This window comes from Callospermophilus lateralis, chromosome 18 (assembly GCF_048772815.1).
Source record: "Callospermophilus lateralis isolate mCalLat2 chromosome 18, mCalLat2.hap1, whole genome shotgun sequence".
In the NCBI taxonomy this organism is placed as follows: domain Eukaryota; kingdom Metazoa; phylum Chordata; class Mammalia; order Rodentia; family Sciuridae; genus Callospermophilus; species Callospermophilus lateralis.
Genome location: NC_135322.1, coordinates 57,453,008 through 57,470,571, shown reverse-complemented (window position 1 = coordinate 57,470,571; position 17,564 = coordinate 57,453,008). Strand labels below are relative to the sequence as shown.

The 17,564-nt window shown below is 46.0% G+C and overlaps 1 protein-coding gene across 1 annotated transcript in view; it reads left to right on the top strand.

Annotated features, from left to right (window-relative positions):
• Positions 1-1,018: 1,018 nt before the first annotated feature.
• Positions 1,019-17,564, top strand: part of Adamts18 (ADAM metallopeptidase with thrombospondin type 1 motif 18) — a 134,401-nt gene continuing 117,855 nt past the window's right edge. The window contains exons 1-2 of the mRNA XM_077105688.1: positions 1,019-1,127; positions 3,871-4,187. Coding sequence (XP_076961803.1) covers positions 1,019-1,127; positions 3,871-4,187 — 426 coding nt within the window. The remainder of the gene's footprint in view (positions 1,128-3,870; positions 4,188-17,564) is intronic.

Below are 17,564 nucleotides of genomic sequence, written 5' to 3'. Positions count from 1 at the left end.
GACTCCTGTTAGCTGGGTTATCTTGAGCCACCTGGGCCTCAGTTTCCTATATTCATCAAGGAGCCAATGATTCCCACTTGGTTAGGACAGGGTCCCTGGTAAAGGAGGTAAAGCCACGATAGCTCCGACACCTTGGAGATGTTGAGAAGCCTGAATCTCTTGACTCTCGCCGGAAGACTTGTAAATGACAAGTCTGCAGGGACAACGAAGTCGCGCCTCTTACCTGAGCCCTTCTCCTCAGCTCATCTCTCCGTGCGCTCCCATTTCGTTTGCCGAGCCTGACCCTGGGCGCGCCCCTCCCGTTCTCGCGGTTGGTCCCTCCCTCCTCCCAACTCCCACCCAGCCTCCCCGCCCCCTTCGCCCCCTCCCTAGAGCCCGAGCCCGGAATCCCACGCCCTTGCATCAGCCCGGGGGCTCGGACGAGCCCGGGAGCCGCTGGTCGCCAATCACCGCGCGGTGGAGAGGCGGGCGCTCGGCTCCAGCGGGCGCGCTGGGGGAGCCAGCTGGCGCGGCTTTCCCCCGAGCCTCAGACGCTCACACCGACACACAGACGCACAGCCTGGCTGGCGGGCGGGCAGGCACCGACAGAGTCTCCCAGCCGCTTGCGCTCCAGCCCCGGCCCGGGGAGTCCCCGGCACCCCCGGAGTGCCGCAGGCGGCCCGCGCCGCCGGGAGGGAGGGCACGCGGGCGGCCCGGGGAGGCGAGGCCCCGGCGCGCCCGCCCTGCCAGGTGAACGGCGGCGGCCCCCACCTGGCGCCGCACCTGGGGCTCCCTGCCGCCGCGGGGAGAATGTGCGCGGCCCGTGCGCTCCGCCCGCCACGTCCGGCCGCCTGCAGCCGACGCGCCAGCACCTGACCATGGAGTGCGCCCTCCTGCTCGCATGCGCCCTCCGGGTCGCAGGGTCCGGCCCGCCGTGGGGCCCCGCGGGACTGGGGCGCTTGGCCAAGGCAGGTGCCATTGAGGGGCTCAGGGACAGCGGGTGATAGGGGCGCCAGCCCCGCCGCGCCCCTCACGCGGGATGTCATCTTTTCTCTTGCAGGCGCTCCAGCTGTGCTGCCTCTGCTGTGCATCAGTCGCCACCGCCTTTGCCAGTCACAGCAGCAGCGGTGGCAGCGGATTAAATGATGGTTCGTATATGCATCCCCTTCCCCAAGGGCCTTTCAGGACACTTTGTTCCTTTCTTACCCCAAAGAGGGAAGAGAGAGAAAAGCGCAGCCCCTACCCTGGCAGGTGTGTGCTGTTTTGGAAATGGTTCCTATTTGGAGAGCAGGGCTTGTGGCAAGGACTGTGAATTTATCAGAAAAATCAGTGCCTCAAGCGGCAAGTCACATAAATGAAAAAATACTTTCCCTCCTTCACAGATGGCTTGTTAAGGAAAAAAAAAAAAAAACAAAACTCTTAACTGTGGTGAGAACTTAGAAAGGAAGTGGACACCGACTAGGGTATTAATATCCTTCCACATATCCTTCCTCTCCTGGGGAAGCCCACAAAAACCAGTCCTGGGTCGGGTATGAAGGACCATGCACCTCTCTCTTACCACCATCTTCCTCCTCACCCATCTCCACTTCTGTTCTTTCTTTTCTTTACTGTGCTTGAGTCGTGGGTGCCCAAAGATGGCTTTTAGAAGGAGGAAAGCAGTAGCTGTAGGTCTTGGAGTCCTTTGTCTCTTCTGAGATTTTCCAGCCACAAACTTCCAGAATATCCTTAACTTCTGCCATTTATCATCTTCCCAATGGTGTCCAGAAGGGAGACCCTTGTTTGCACTGTTTCCTACCAGCTACAGGAGAACGACTAATTGCTGACACAAGCTGTATAGCAAAACCTTGCTGTCCAGCCTAAATTCCTTGGGATGCTATAGTTTTCATCCTCGCAGGATTAACCCTTCTTGCCAGAGGGCAAGGGATCATACTGGGACTGGAGGATGGGGGTGGGGGTGGGGTCACAGACAGAAGATGGCAGAGCATGGGTGAGAGGACAAGAAACCCAGACATTAGCTCTTGGGAAATTTACCTTTTGTCCAATCCAAGGCTGCAATTTCTAAAACTGCCCCTCCTTGTTCCATTGGGATCACATGGCTGGAGATCCCTTCTGACCCAGCCACCACCTGTAAGGACTTCATCTTTAGTCAGCTCAAGTGATGGATCAAATCACTCTTTATAGGGGACTCTGACTGCCCCTTTTCCAGGAGCCTGTTTATTCTCCCCTTTGGAAACAGACTAGTAGCAGGTGTCTGGGGGGTGGGGCTGGTTGGATGAGGCTTCCGCAAGGTCTTCAAAGTGAGCCAAGTTTTAGATGCTTTTGGACAAGGAGGTAAGAAACAACTTCTTGTAGAAACACTATCTGGACCATTTCAGAGATGGTTTTTGTAGTCAAGTAGGATTTGCATTGGTAGAGGGCAGAAGTGGGTTTTCTGCAGAGCCTCCTACGAAATCTTATATGTTTTGCTCAGGTTTTTAAGGATAAGAGAAGGGGAAAACTGTTTTTCCCAATTTCTGAAAAAAAATGTCCATTATGTAGCATTTCTAGTTAAAGGAGTGAAGGCAGCAGACAATGGAAAAGACAGGAATAAAGAATATAAGAATAAGAGTTGCCCAAGCAATAAATGTCACAGAGGGTATAGAAACAGAATTGGTAAAAGTTATTGTCATATTGGTTTTGTTTTGCTTTTGCAAGTGTGTGCTTCATCGGAATAGCCCTCATTGACAATAACTGAGGGGTTCTATATTCCCTAGCTTTATAAAATTTTGTTATTTTTTGTTGTTGTTGTTGACCATCTTGGGAAAAGAGAACTTCCTCTCCACTCCCCGTCCAGTAACCAAAGACCCAAGTGACTCACTCATGTATTGTAGTTATTCACAATCTTTCTAAACACTTTCCAAATTAGTTTCCCATTCTGTGCCTCGAAAGTAGAAACGCAGAGCATTTTTAATGCACAAAGGGCATGTTCCAAATCATTTTTGTGGGATGATGCTTTTCAGTTTCAATGTTTTGTGAAAGAAAACAGTGTGCTGGCTTTGCTTTTTCAAAAGGCAAATTGTTTTTGAGCTCCCCCTCTCTAGAACATGAAGCAATTAGTGCTGCTCTGGGGAGCAATGGTGAAGGTATTTTTAAACATGCCTTTCCAGGTGTCCCCCATCTGCCACGCCCCCTCCAACATGTCTGAGCGGTTTTCCACACCAGACTACATAGGATGGATCTGACAACTTTGCGGCATTTTTAGGCATCCACTATTTTTTAGGCTTACGATGAAATGGGATCATCCCTGTGAAAACTCATAGTTAAATGTTAAGAGTGAGCTGAGTGTTGGAGTTTTATCATCATAAGTAAATAGTATTGAAAATAGAAACTGCTGTTGTTTATTAATGACCTGAGGTATGATCTCAAGTTACACACCACCTCTTGCAGTGTCGTGTACTATTTAACTGTGCCCCCCTGCAAAAATGCTCTCCATTCAGTTTGAGCACAAAGTTATTACTCCTTGGGAAAAAAAATCCCATTTATTTGCTTTTGTGGTTTTTGATCATTTTTATCTTCCTACCAAAAAAAAAAAAAGAAAAAACCCAAATCTTCCATATGAATGGCTGTGTGGCTAATGTAAAGAATTCATCTATAGACCGTGAGAATCGTGACCTTTTTCATATTCTTGAAACTTATCAAAACTGTAGTTGATTTTCATTTTTCAGATGGTATTGTGGCAGAGCTAATCACAGGGACTCCAGGTCCCCCTCTTCAGAGCTGCTGGGGAGCCTCTTTGCTCTAAGTGCATGGTACTAGGAAGGAAGGTGTCCGTTGCTCTTGGCCAGCCTGTTGGAGAGTGACCGCTGGTAATGTGGGCTCTGGGTGCTGACAGCTGAACTTTTCCCATTGCAGATTACGTCTTTGTCACGCCGGTAGAAGTGGACTCGGGCGGGTCATATATTTCACACGACATTTTGCACAACGGCAGGAATAAACGATCACTGCAGAGTGCTGGCGGCTTCCTGCACTACCGATTTTCAGCATTTGGACAGGAACTACACTTAGAACTTAAGCCCTCGGCGATTTTGAGCAGTCACTTTATTGTCCAGGTACTCGGAAAAGACGGTGCTTCAGAAACTCGGGAACCCGCGGTGCAGCGATGTTTCTATCAGGGATTTATCAGAAATGACAGCTCCTCCTCCGTCGCTGTGTCTACGTGTGCCGGCTTGGTGAGTACACCCCAGTCTAGTCAGACTCCCTCTTTCGTGTCCTGTAAACTCGAGCGAACAGATGTCTGCAACACGAAGTGCTCTTCTAGCCAACTCCACACATTCACACTGTCAGCTTTGATACTTATAATATTCTCAATTGAATTAATCTAATCTGCTCTCAGAAAGAAGAAAATATAATAGAACTTTAATTACCATTTAGAACATTCTTTTGATGTTTAATGGTCTGGGCCTTTTCATTCTCCATGTTTGAGACGCTCTCCCAAGGAAATTAATTTGATGGATGCCATTCGCTTTGTGAAGTCTTGGGAGACCAGGCATTCTATAAATCTAACAAGCTGCATGCGTCTACATTGCTTTGAAAAGGGAAAACAGTATTTCCATGCAAAATCGCATCCAGCAGCCCTGGTAAGCCCTGACCTTCGATGGTACTGTAGGCAGGTGCTTTGTTTTCTTTAATCCATTGGTGGTGTCCTGCTCACGGAAGACATCCTTTTAGAATGGGACATGGTGTGTTCTTAAGGGTGGTGACCAGGGAGGCAGGACGTTTCAAAGTACTTGAGGCGAGTGTCATTTCCTCTCTGTGTATTCCTCATTGGTTGACCACAAGGCCAGGGATATTGGTGTCAATGATATCTCTCAGGATTCAATCAAATATCTGAGGCAGTGAATGGCATTCTGGGCTCTCATTTTGTGTTGCATAATTTAAAAAGGTCTCTTGGGTTGAAACAATGTGTTGAGTTGACAGAAGGGTTTGTGTGAAAGATGTGTGGTGGTCATGTTCTTGCTCTGGTGTGGCCCGGAGAGGGAAGCTGAGAAGGCCCATCGAAGATGTCGTGGGTAACGTCCAGGGCGGGTCATGGCAGAAGCCAGAGGAGGGGCTGGGCTGGGCCTGAGGCAAGTCACTCCCATGTTCTTGCTAGTTGAAACTTTGTTATTTTTTTTTGCAGCTTTTTTTCCTTGGTGTGACCTGAAATTCAGATAAAATCGTTCGCCCTCACCATTGTCATGATGGTCTATGGTTTATTGAAAGTATGAAGATTTAACCATTCCCAGCTGAGCTGGATCTATTTAAATGATGGCTGCTGTTCACTAGTGACCTTGTTATAGCATGGTCACACACACGTGTGCACACGTGCCTGGTGCCTGGTTGTGTCTTGGAGTTTTTTTGTTTGACTTGTGGTGTAGAGCCTGCTGATCTTTGGCATTGCCTGCGCATTTCTCTTCCAGAATCTTCAGGGGCTTAAGCTCTCCACCATGGTGCCTTTTGTGTGTGTGTGTGGGGGGGGGCTAAGATTGGATATAGGGGTGCTTTACCCCAGTTCTTTTTATTTTGAGACAGAGTCTTAGTGGCCCAGGCTGACCTGGGACTTGTGATCCTCCTGCCTCAGCCTCCTGAGTCTCTATGGTGGCAGGTGTGTGCCACTGTTCCGTCGTGGCTTAAACACTCATTCTATATACTCACAGTGAAGAGCACGAATTCTCACACCAGCTCTTAGCAGTAGGGCCTTAGACAAGTTACTTACCCCTGTACGTGTCTTAGTTTCTTTGTCTTGGAAATGGGAATAAGGAGTGATGGGGTCGCCGGGCCGTGGGAGGGAATGGCTTATGGAGAAGGTGCTACAGCAGCTCCTGGCTCGCCACTGTTCTCTTTCCTGCAAAACTCGGCCCCATCTTTGGTTCTCCCAGCATTCCACCATCTGTGAGTGACATGTCAGATCAGTTCTCATTAAGGGATGTCAGGTTGTTTCTCGTCAGGGAGAGACTCGCTCTTAAGCAAGGAGAAAGAATCACTTAACTGTGAGTTCCAAACGTCATCTTTTAACCAGCAAATCTGCCTGGGTCAAAGGCTGATATAAATTAGGATGTTTCTACTTTTCAATAAGGCAGGTGCATAGATTTAGCTTGTTAACTCTAATTCTCTAGGTTTCAGTTTACATTCGTGAACCACGTACTACGAGTTCTAAGATCACTGTGACCTCTGGGCATCTGACTCTGGTTATCCAGTCCATTGACACTGGCAGGCCCCATTTTGTCAGCGGTGGGGAGATTGTCATTATCCATCCCTTTGTGCCCCACCAAATTGCAAAGCCCAGACACCGGTGAACACACATGTATTGGAAGAGTCGAGCTTAGTCAATTTTCACAAAGTTTACCCCCAGGTAAGCACCAGCCAGATGAGACAGGACATATTAGTGCCCCAGAGGACCCACCTTGTCCCCTTCACTGCCCACCAGAGGCCACCACTGCCCTACTTCTAACAGTTTAATGTGCTTATTTCAAAAATTTGCACAAGTAGAACCATAAGCTCTCTCTGGGTATGAAGATTGTACAGTGTTTCCATTTAATTGTCAAACTTGGCCCCATGTTAACTATCAAAGTGTTTTCTGTTGGGGATGGTTGGGAAGAACACTGCGGAAAATTCTTGAATGTGCCTTTTGCTGAACTTGAGGCTGCGTTCTGTTGCGTAGACTCCCGAGAATGGGGTTCCTGGGTCACAGGATATACACACGATCGGCTTTAGGCAGTCTTGCCCATCAGCTGTTCAGAGGGGTCCTTGGAGTTTACACTTCCATGGCCAGCAAATGAGCACTCAGCGGGGGCGGGGGGGTGGTCTGGGCCACTGGCATTGGGATTCCTTGAGGTGTGATAACCCTCTGCTCATGTGCATGCCGTGTGTGTTAGGAAAACAATACGTCACCGTTAAATGACCTGGCAAAGTGCCCATGGGAAAGCTAGCCATTGTGGTGACTGCTAGGGAAACCCCAGAAGATAATGAGAGGAGGCAGAGGTGATGGTAGTGAAATGCATATATGTGTACATACGGGTATGTGTACATACTTCAGTGGGAGTTTTTCCATCAGGGAATTTGCCTTCAGAATTACTCTATGTTTACAATGTTTGTAATGTCTTCTTGAAATGCACCTTGGGTCCCCCTCCCCCAAGTGACAGGTCTCACTTTATTTAGGAGTTGAATAGGTTGTTACTTCCTTGGAGATAACTCATAAAAAAGAATTTACAAACTTCCCTAAGTGAGTCCCGCCAACATTAGATTTGGAGGTGATTATTTTTTCAAATTTCAAATACCTTTTCCAGGCCGCCACTGCCCACTGCACCTGGAGACTTGCAGCCTTTCTCCCAGAATCTCAGGGTTACAGATTAACCTGCTGGCCTTTCTGCTGCACCCAGCCTCCCCTGACCACTGCAGTGAGGTCATCATTTCTGCAAGCCTGTGCCATTGGAGGGGGACTTCATCTTCCTGTTGAACTACAGCTAACTCAAGATTTTCACTGTTTTCAATTGTGTTTTCTTGTACGACAAACCTGTATCTTTCTTCTTTAGTACTAGGAGCTTTAAGACATTTCTCTGCTCTAAAATACTCTACCGTGGTGGTGATCCTTGGGGATGGAACAGTGACTTTCAGAGTGTGGTTAGCTCCTCCAGCTTTATTTGAGGTGCTAAAACTGTGGTGTCCTTCTACTGCAAGCGATGCTCAGGGGTGGGGGGACCAAAAATGCGTATTTTAAATTTTCCATATGGCTCCGATGCATAGTAACATTGGAGAAGCACTTAATGGTTGTGTGTTTGGAATTTACTGGAAAGACATTAAGTCATCTTTCTTTCATCCAACAACTGTTTATCAGCCTCTGTGATGCCAGACACGTGCAGAGCACAAGGGACGGTTACCATGAAGATGGATGCGAGGGCCGGGCACAGAGCCTACAGGCTGGGGGAGAAGATGCCGGGGGGCTTTTAGGCCTGGAAGTTCCTATTTTAGTGTGAACCAAACTGTGGCTCCATAGAACAAAGAGCTGACAGGTTATGACCTCTGGAAAACGGAGAGCTGGTCACGTTAGTCCCAAAATGCCACCTCGTGGAGAGTTACAGTGTCATTAGCATATTAGCAAGTCTGCGGGAATCCCATTTTTAACACTGTTACATTAAATCACATATTTTTAAAGAAACTCTGTTCAAGCCTAGGCTTTTCCCAGATGATCTGGGTCATGGAAAATTTTTTTTGAGGGGCATCTCTTCATAGTTTGGTGATAAGAAAAGCCCCGCAGAAATGCTGGGACCTTTTGTGTGGCTTTCTAACCGTGGCAGGATGCTTCAGGGATAAGAGTTTCAACTTACGGGAAACTTGATGTTGAAAGCAAATTTGACTGTGACACATTTCATACTTTAACTGTGCCTCTGTGAAATCCCCAAAGATAGGACTGGTTCTAACTTGACCCCTCCCCTTCGCAGGCCAAACTTCGTACGTCACCATCTCATACCGTGGTTCTCTCTGCGTGTCACCATGAGGGAGCAATTCTTGGGCCTCAGTGTATTTGCTCTCCATTGGTTCCTGACATGTTCCCCCGGTGACCACGTGTTCCCGTCTGGGACATGCTCTGATTGTCATCCAGCCCCAGTGCCACATCAGAGGCCCTGGAGGAATGTGTACCACATCCAGCCTCGATTCCTGATGTGCCATCCAATTTTGTCACTTCCTTTCTTTTTGTCCTTTGTCCCCAACAATTAAACCGTAAGTGGCATTTCTCCTCCATGGCTGGCTGCCCTAATGTCCCCATTGTATCTTTCTTTAGGAGTGGCCTTTTCAGACTACAACTGCAGTGACCCATTCCCCAGAGAACCCGGGTCCCTGTAAGGAGCTTTGGAAGCCATTGGATTTCAATAGGCAGTGGGGATGCTTTGATCTCTCCTTTTCAGAAGTATTTTATGACTCAGAAAGCTCAGTCATTGAGTGGCCTGTTGCTGGTCCCTGCCTGCCAAGTTGTCTTTAGAAAGCTGATTTCCATTCATAAAAGGGCTGAAGTTAAGTGACCTTCGTCCACGGCTCTACACTTAGCAGGCCCTGTGAGCCCGCAGCGGTTGCTGAATTGCGTACACTCCTTTGGAACTTCGTGGTCACTTGAGAGGATCACGTGAAATTAGGGATTAGACTGGGTTGTATTTGTATGTTTTTGGACACAGGCTGACCCAAACCAGAGGTGTTTTCTTAGGCTATTACTCAATTCATCAAGGGTAAAAAGACTTTAAAAAAAATTTTTTTTTTGGCTGCTTTCCTCTATGTCCTCCTCAGACATAATTTGTAAAGAGAATTATTTGCTTATAACAACACTTTGAGCAAAATGCCAGACTAAACTCTTCAAAAAACATCATAACTAACTAAGGTCCTTGCCAGAGAGCTGGACACCAGAGGGGTGCTGGCCAGGCTGAAAGGCCTCGCAGGAGTGTCTGAAAGGAACATGCTGCCTCCCCATGCTGCCTGCCAGTCCAGGGAGGGCCACCGATGCATCCTGCTCCCAGGCCTCTGTGTCATGAGTCCTGGGCCTCCTTCCCGTGTCTCCGCCTCCGCTTTCTCATCTGTAAGGGGACATAGTTGTTCCCTCTCCTAGATTTTGGAGGCTTATGATGAGCACTTAACTTGATGAACAGCAGGAACGCCACATTGATTGTTCTTGACTTTGAACCAGGAGATGGTCAGGCAGGAGATGGCCCTTGAATGCCCCTCTCCCCATCCCCAAGGCTTTCCAAGACTGTGAGCAAGAACAGGAAAAGAACACCTGGGGGTTGGCAACCATCCTGGTGGGAATGCTGGGGGCTTTGTGTGAGAAAGTAACCACCCGTTTATCAGCTGAGAAGAAATAAGATGGAAGAAAGGGGGATTCCAAGAGGAAAGTCAAAATACAGATCATCATTTGGATCAATTCCTGTTTGATAAATCACTGGGTGCCATGTCTGGGGGCTCCGGCTGAAGTTCCAGCTCCTGGCCTCGTTAACTCACCACCCAGGTAGATTGTTCACACTTTCTGGGCTGAGTTTCCTCACTGGTAGGATGAGGCTCCTGGTACCTCTCCATGGGGCTTATGTTAGACTGAAAGAAATATGCTCCGTGTGAATGCTCCATAGTGCCTGTCACCGTCACATTGATGCTGGATGAACTCCAATCTGAAACCTTTTGGGTGCCAACATGATACCATGAGTGGAAAACCTATACCTGACCTCATGCCATGCATGGGTCACAGTCTAACCACAGGTACACTAAAAATATTGTATAAAATGACTTTCAGGCTTTGTGTCCATAAAGTGTACATGAAACATAAATGAACTTCATGTTTTGAGTTGAGTCCCATCACCAAGGTATCTATTATGCATATGCCAAGATTCCAAAAAGAAAACATCCAACACACCATGGTCTGAAGCCTTTCAGATGAGGGATCCTTGCCCTGTAGTATAAAGGATTTAGCAATAATCACCATCATTGCCGATCTTCTTCCATAAAGGAGTTTTCAAAATTGACTAATGCCAACCCTTACCACCCACAGGCAGGAAAGAACTTTAGCCTAGATAAAAATAAGAGTTAATATTTACTGAGCACCTATGACTTTTTAAACTGGAGCTGTTAGGAGACTCAGCTAAGATAGAGGTAGCTGTTTAGAATGTTTAATACCAGTGGACATCAATATTTAAGGTCTAAGGCAAGGTAGGGTTTTTTTTTTTTTTCTTCCATGCAAGAGATGTATTGTCAGTAACAAGAGGCATACCGATAAGGCTATCCCTCTCAGGAGAGCAGCCTGCAAGGTAGGTTTTTTTAAAATTTATTTTATTTTTTGCCAGACACTTCACAAAGACCTGGGCACTTTGAAAGATACATGTGTTTAGGCCCTACCTCTGGAAATTCCATCTGTCCTAGGTAGATCCAGGGTGTGCATGTTTAATAAAGGGAAGAAAAGCTTCCTGAAGGATCCCAAATGGGCAGTGGTGACTGGTGACTGAATGTGAGTTTATCCTAAGGGTGTTGGCAAAGAACCTTCTCAGGGGAAGCAGGACTCCTCGGGCCTTTTTGTTTCTGCCATAATGGACTGTACATCATTGACGTCAGCGTGACTGTGAACGTACAGGCTAGCATCAGCCAGATGATCGCTGGGGGTCAGGAGAGCTAATGGGAAACAAAAGGCAGAGACCATTCTTCTTTATATATTATAAGACTTTTCCATCTCAACCAGGAAAGCTCCCCCTTGAACTGTTTGGTTGGCTCTAGGCTAATTTTCTAAGTCATCCTTTCCCTCCCTCCCTTCCTCCTCCTCCTCCTCCTCCTCCCCTTCCTCGCCTCCCTTCCCCATTCCCTCCCCGCCTTCCTTTCCTTCCTACCTCCTTTCTTTCCTTCCCCCCCTCCCTGGCTGCCCCCCACCTTTGTCTCCCCTCCTTCCTTCCTTAGACCTGATTGGCTGGCTTTCCACAAGCCTGGATCCAAGATATCCAGCTGTGCCCATCATCCCTAAGCTCTCCTCCTCTTCCTCATTCTCTCATTGGCTTCCTTCTGCTATGGGATCTCCTCAGTTCCAGCCACGATTCAGACATTTCCTTGGGTGGTGGCAGGTGACTCATTCAGCCACGAACCACATGCTCTGTCAGCTACTTCGTACCTGAGAACACGTGTACGGGCCTCTGGGCTTTATTAGCTGTCATCTGCCTGTAAGTCTCAGGAGTCCACATTGAATTCACCTCTATCAGAACAAGACAGAACTGGTTCTTCCTTGCAAGGTGGATGCAGACACAGAGGGAGGTCTGAAGAGATGCCCACCAGCCCTGGGCTCCACACTGAAACTTCTAGAAACCAGAGTTTGTTTCTGCCCTGTCCTGTTGCATGGATACCTGTGCTCATATGTGTTTAAAACATATGTAAACTGCATTAGCCAATACTTTTTCTGGAACATCTTTTTGGAGCAGGGAGTTTAAAAATAACATCTAACTTCTTGTTCTTATCATTGGACATAGATCTAGCTGCTGCTTTTAACTGCTACATAGTATTCCCTTCTGATTTATATGCTTATTTCTAGTGTTTTGATATTGGTGAAAAGAACATGCATACATAAGGCTCTTCTTACATTCATTTCTACATTTTTGAGAGAGAGAGAAAGACATCTTACCATGTGAAAAGCTTAAGTGTCAAAAGCATACAGGACATGAACTGTAGCCAGAGATTTACTTGCTTATGACATGTACCCTCACTCTCGCTGTCACCATTACCTTGGTTGTATAGCATGCAAAGCTACCTAGAGGGGATTTCATCCTGATTTTCCACAAGCCCAAGACGATGATTTAGACTAGCTCCCTCCAGAGGAGCACATGTGTTGCTGGAATTGCGTTGTTTCCCACCATCAGCAGTAAACGATTTAAGAAAGGATGGTACTGATTAATTTCTGAAGTCCAAATATAAACAGGCCTAATGATAGCACTGCACATTAAGTGACTAAAAATATTTGCTTTGACTTCATACACATCTCTGTCCACAAACCTAGGAGCTCCTCAACAGTTGCATCAAGTTATCCCCTTGAAAGCCTGTTCCCACGGTTTTTCTACCCAATTACAGGGCAGAATACACTCAGATACCATAATGCAAGTCTGCTGAGAGCCCTGCCTGGTCAGCATGCTTGCCTCTCCTGAAGGGATGCCTTTGATGTAGCTAAGGATTTCATTCTCAGCAGAATTCTTTTGATTGCTTATTCATGCCACTGAGCTTTGGAGTATTTTATCTGCCCTTATTACCACAGACAAGTCAAGAGGGCATGCTTTCTAATATAAATTATATAGTGCACATCACTAATTTATGAGATGTCCACTATATGCACACCCTTATTTGAGAGCAGGCACTTAAAAGAGATTGAGATAAGCTGGTAAAGGAGATTACCTCTGTGGCCTTACAGAGGTCTGCAGCAGAGTGCATTTAGCATCTGTGCTCACCCTATGATTTTTCAATTCTCACCTCCCTTTCCTGTTTTACTTTGCACTTCCAGGAGGCAAATAAAGACTTACCCAAAGTTACTTTCTCTATGGATAAATAATGCACAGAATTTTCTCTTTGCCTCGAGGATTGGGTGGATCTTTTTTATGCAGGTCAAAGAGAAGATTGTACTCGGATGCACTCTTGATTTTCAATACGTTAATGTGCATCTCTGCATCTCATCTCAGGGTTTGGCAGTCAGTGTTTTCCATAAAATGCACTGGGTCAGGTGGGTTCTAGTCTTGTAGAAGCATTTTCACTGTGTGTAAAGCAAATACTGACCTGTTTAATATTGCATGTTAAACTCTGTCACTTAGGACTGAAAAATAAATCTAAACACATGATTCTCAGTTCAGCGATCTGTAGAGAACATGGGTGCCTATGCTCAGATCCCAGCTCAGATGCAACAAAACAGAATGCTTGAGGATGGGGCCCATGCATCTGTATTCTTGAAGACTACCCAAGTGGTTCTAAAGCACAGACCAGTTTGAGCACCTCTGGTCTCAGTAAATGGAGGCTTTGGAGCTGTGACCTTAGAAATGCCTTGTCTGAGAGTTGGAGATGGCGGATGGTGTGTTAAAAATGAGAGGGATTTTTACAAACCAATCTCTCTCACTTTCTAATGGTGTAGTCTTTAGAGTATGTTTTTGGATGACATTGTATTCTGAAGTAATACAATGTCATAAGAATTTGCAAAAATAACTCTAGTTCCTGTGTACCCTTCACCCAGCTTTGGGAAATATTCAAACTGAGAGTCTAATTTTCTTGTCTGTGAAGTGGAAGTTAAATAAAACAAGCCACTCTCAGAGGGTGCTGCAAGAATTACATGAGATACTGTATAAAAATGTAGAAGGCAGAATTCTAAGGTGGTCCCCACAAGTCTTGGCCCTGGTATACTTAACTCCCCCCATTGCTGACCTAGGTACTGCTGGGAAGGGATTTTACAATTCACCTTGAGATAGGGAGATTGTTTCAGGAATGTCTGACCGCATCACATGAGCCCTTTAAATCCAGCTCCAGTTCATAGTCAGGAGAAGTCAGACGCATAGCTGGAGGGGCTTAACATGGGAGAGAGTCTCCATGTGGGCTGTGGAGATGCAAGGGTCCATGTCAGAAGGAATGTGGTCAGCCTGGAGCCAAGCGGCTCTGACTAACAGCAGCAAGTAAACGGGGCCACAGTCCTGTACCCCGAAGGAACTGAATTCCACCAGCAACCTGAATGAGCTTGGAAGAGGAATTTTCCCCAGAGCTTGCATGAAGAGAGGCAGCCTAGCTGAGACACTGACCTTGACCTTAGGAAACTCTGAGCCGAGCACTCATCCGTGAGGCGCCCACACTTCAGACTGGCAGAACTGTGAGTTAATAACGGTGTTTTTTGTGCTGCTTGTTTGTGATAACTCGTTGATTCTGCAGTAGAAAGCCAAGTGTCTGTGGGGCTTACTCTGGAGCAGGCATTTAGTATTTATGGAGTCCCTTCCCTTTTTAGGTTCATGGTCATCTTCAGTCATCTGGTCAACCACTTGCCCTCCCTCAGGAGGCAGGTATGAAAATGGTTCCAAGGAGAAGCAAGTTTCCTTAGGTGGCCACTTTAAAAATTGCTTAGGAAGTTGTTCTGTTTGGCACAGGGTTTTTTCAATAGGACATTATGGATGAGTTAGAATGGATAATTCCTCCTTCTGGGGAACATGTCTCTGCATTGCAGGGTGTTTGGCAATATTCTAAGCTCTATTCATTAGATGCCAGTAGCCCCTCCAGTTATATCAGCCTAACGTGTCTCCAGACATAGCCACAGTGGTCACCAGCTAATAGCTAGTGATTTAGCCCAGTCACAAACCAGCTTCATTAATAAAATGCATCTATTCAAGTTTATTTTTTTCTCATAGAGTATACATGCTTTTAATTTCAGTAACATTAAGGACAATGATTTCAGGTTCAAGTTGAGTACTCCTTGTCCAAAATGCTTGAGACTGTGAGTGTTTCAGATTTGGGAATATTTGCATAGATTTTACTGTTTGAACATCCCTAACCCAAATAGTCTGGTCTCCAAAGTCTAAAACTTTTTTGAGTATCCCATCAGTGCTTGAAACGTTTCAGATTACAGAGCAGTTTGGATTTTTGGACGAGGGATACTTAACTCTACCACACCTTTCTTTAAGGAACTAAGAGGCTGAGGCTGCATGAATGGCATTTAGGGGCTGGGGATAGATTGGAAGGCAGCAGAAAAACCACCTGGGCATCCGTCAAAACTGTGTATTGGATTTTGAATTTCACAGCATGCCAACCAAGACTACTGATGATAACTGGATCACTGAAGAAACACATATACCTATGATAACATTCACTCCTGCAGTCTTAGGAGGAAAGGGATCTAACCCTATGGATGTAGATTAGAAATGTGGTTTCTATTTCTGGGTTTGCAGTTCACCTGAGACCTAAGTGAAATAGTCTATGTATTCTCTTGATCTATAAGGATGGGGCAATGGTTATTTCTTGGAATGAATTAAGCAATGATCATTTTCCTGGGTGTGTCTCTTGCCTAAGTACACTGTAAAGGTGTGCTAGACTTTTCTCTCTACTGCATGTGGTTGGGTTATTTACACATTGCTTTTCAAATAGGCATGGTGCTTGGGGAAGCAAAGAAGCTCTGTTTTAATGGGAAGGCAGGACATGGAATCTAATTCTCCCATAGGCATAGACTTACCAGCTGACCTCATTTAATCTATCTCATCCCTTTCTTCAAAGGATTCATTTGTTAACAGTAATTCCGTCATACTTACATAATTTGCAATATCCTCTCAATTACTCTCTCTCTCTCTTTTAATCTTTTATTGATTTTATTTTTTTAAAATACATGACAGCAGTGGAACGCATTACAATTCTTATTACACATATAGAGCACAATTTTCATATATCTCTATATAAAGTATGTGCACACCAATTCATGCCTTTATCAATTACTGTCTCTTTATAAAGTAGGTAAACAAAGCCAAAGTCACTCTGGGACTTGCATTCCTAGCTGTCAAGAACCAGATGACATTTCCTCCCCATTCTTTTCTATTTCTTTCTCTATCCCATCCATCTACCCCGCTACCCTGGACCCTTCTAAACCAACACATTTATTTCTAGCCTCTTATGTGTCTTACTCCTATGATAGAATATGGGCATATAAAAATGATGTTCCTAAATTCTACAGTATTGCAATGTGAAGGTAGGGAATGACGAGGTCATGAACATGAACTGTAAGGAATTAACATCATGGCTAAGGAACATGTTGTGACCTCCCACCTGGGTTCCTGCTGCAGGAACCCTGTGGCTTGATTATTTCACTTTCCTCATCTCCACCCACTATTGGATTTACATCCAGACATATTTCTTATGGCCCTGAGGAAGGCCCTGGGTGATCTGGCGTCTTCAACCTCACCTCCCATCTCCTCCATCACTGCACACTCCACTCAGCTCTTGGGGCCTCCATTGTCTTTCAACCCCCAGATGCCCCTGCCTCACTAACTGAGCTTCAAATGCTCTTCCCCAGGTTTCCTTCTTGGCCTCCTTCAGTTCTCCACGCACATGTCATGGTTGCAGAAGTTCCCTGCGTTGCCCCCTCATTCCCCTCCCTGGCTTTATTTTTCTTTATGCTATTTATTTATTTATCACTCCATACCAGATCTCTGTATGTTTTGCATGTCCTGCCTTCCCCTCTTAAATATCAGCTCAATGAGGGTCTGGGCTTTGTCTCTGCTGTCCTTTTAGTCGCTAATAGTCCTTGGCAGATAAAAGACATTCAAAAAACATTTCTTACGTGAATGTGTGAAAGTTAGAAAGAAGTCATTTCTAAATTGGACTCCATCCTGGATTTGATATTTCTCATTCATTCACTGAGAAAAAGGATAGATTTATTTTCTTTCATATGGAATGTCAGGAACTCAGAAATGGCAGTGGTGACTTATCATTTTCCCAGTCCATGGGGACCTACCCTGCCTCTATCTCAACCTCATATTCATGGGATCTGGGTGCAGGTGACATGCTTTCCACAGTAACCAGTCAGAAGGCCAGCTATCCTTGTCTATAGTGATTGGTTTAGAGATAAACATGTAATAGGATCGGAGCCAACAAAGTTGAATTCTGGGACACCTGAGGGTAGCAAAGAGAGGAGACGTAAGCCAGAGTTGCTGGTGACTATCTTGCCAGCTGAGAATAGGGTCATCACAGTCCTGCTGTCTAGCTGTGCCTGGAATTAAAGTACTTTGGGTTTCTAAACTGCAATAGGAGTGAACAAGCTATGAACACTTTCTGCAAAGAGTCGTTTGTTTCATAGAGGAAGGAGGGAAACAGAAAGCAGCAGAGTGACTGGCAGGCCAGTGCAGTGAGCCGTCTCCCTGCGCATGTGGAGGACCCACCTTGATTGGGTGCAATGCCTGTCGCACAGAGTATTATGGCATGTGGCATTGTGGATGTGTGTTCCTAACAGCGCATCTTGGCTATGTTATCTATTCTGTTGATTCACTCCTTTGTCAGTTTTTCTTGTGATGACACACCTCTCCATGTCTGCCAACAATAACTGCAGATGGCTCAAAAGCAGTAAATAC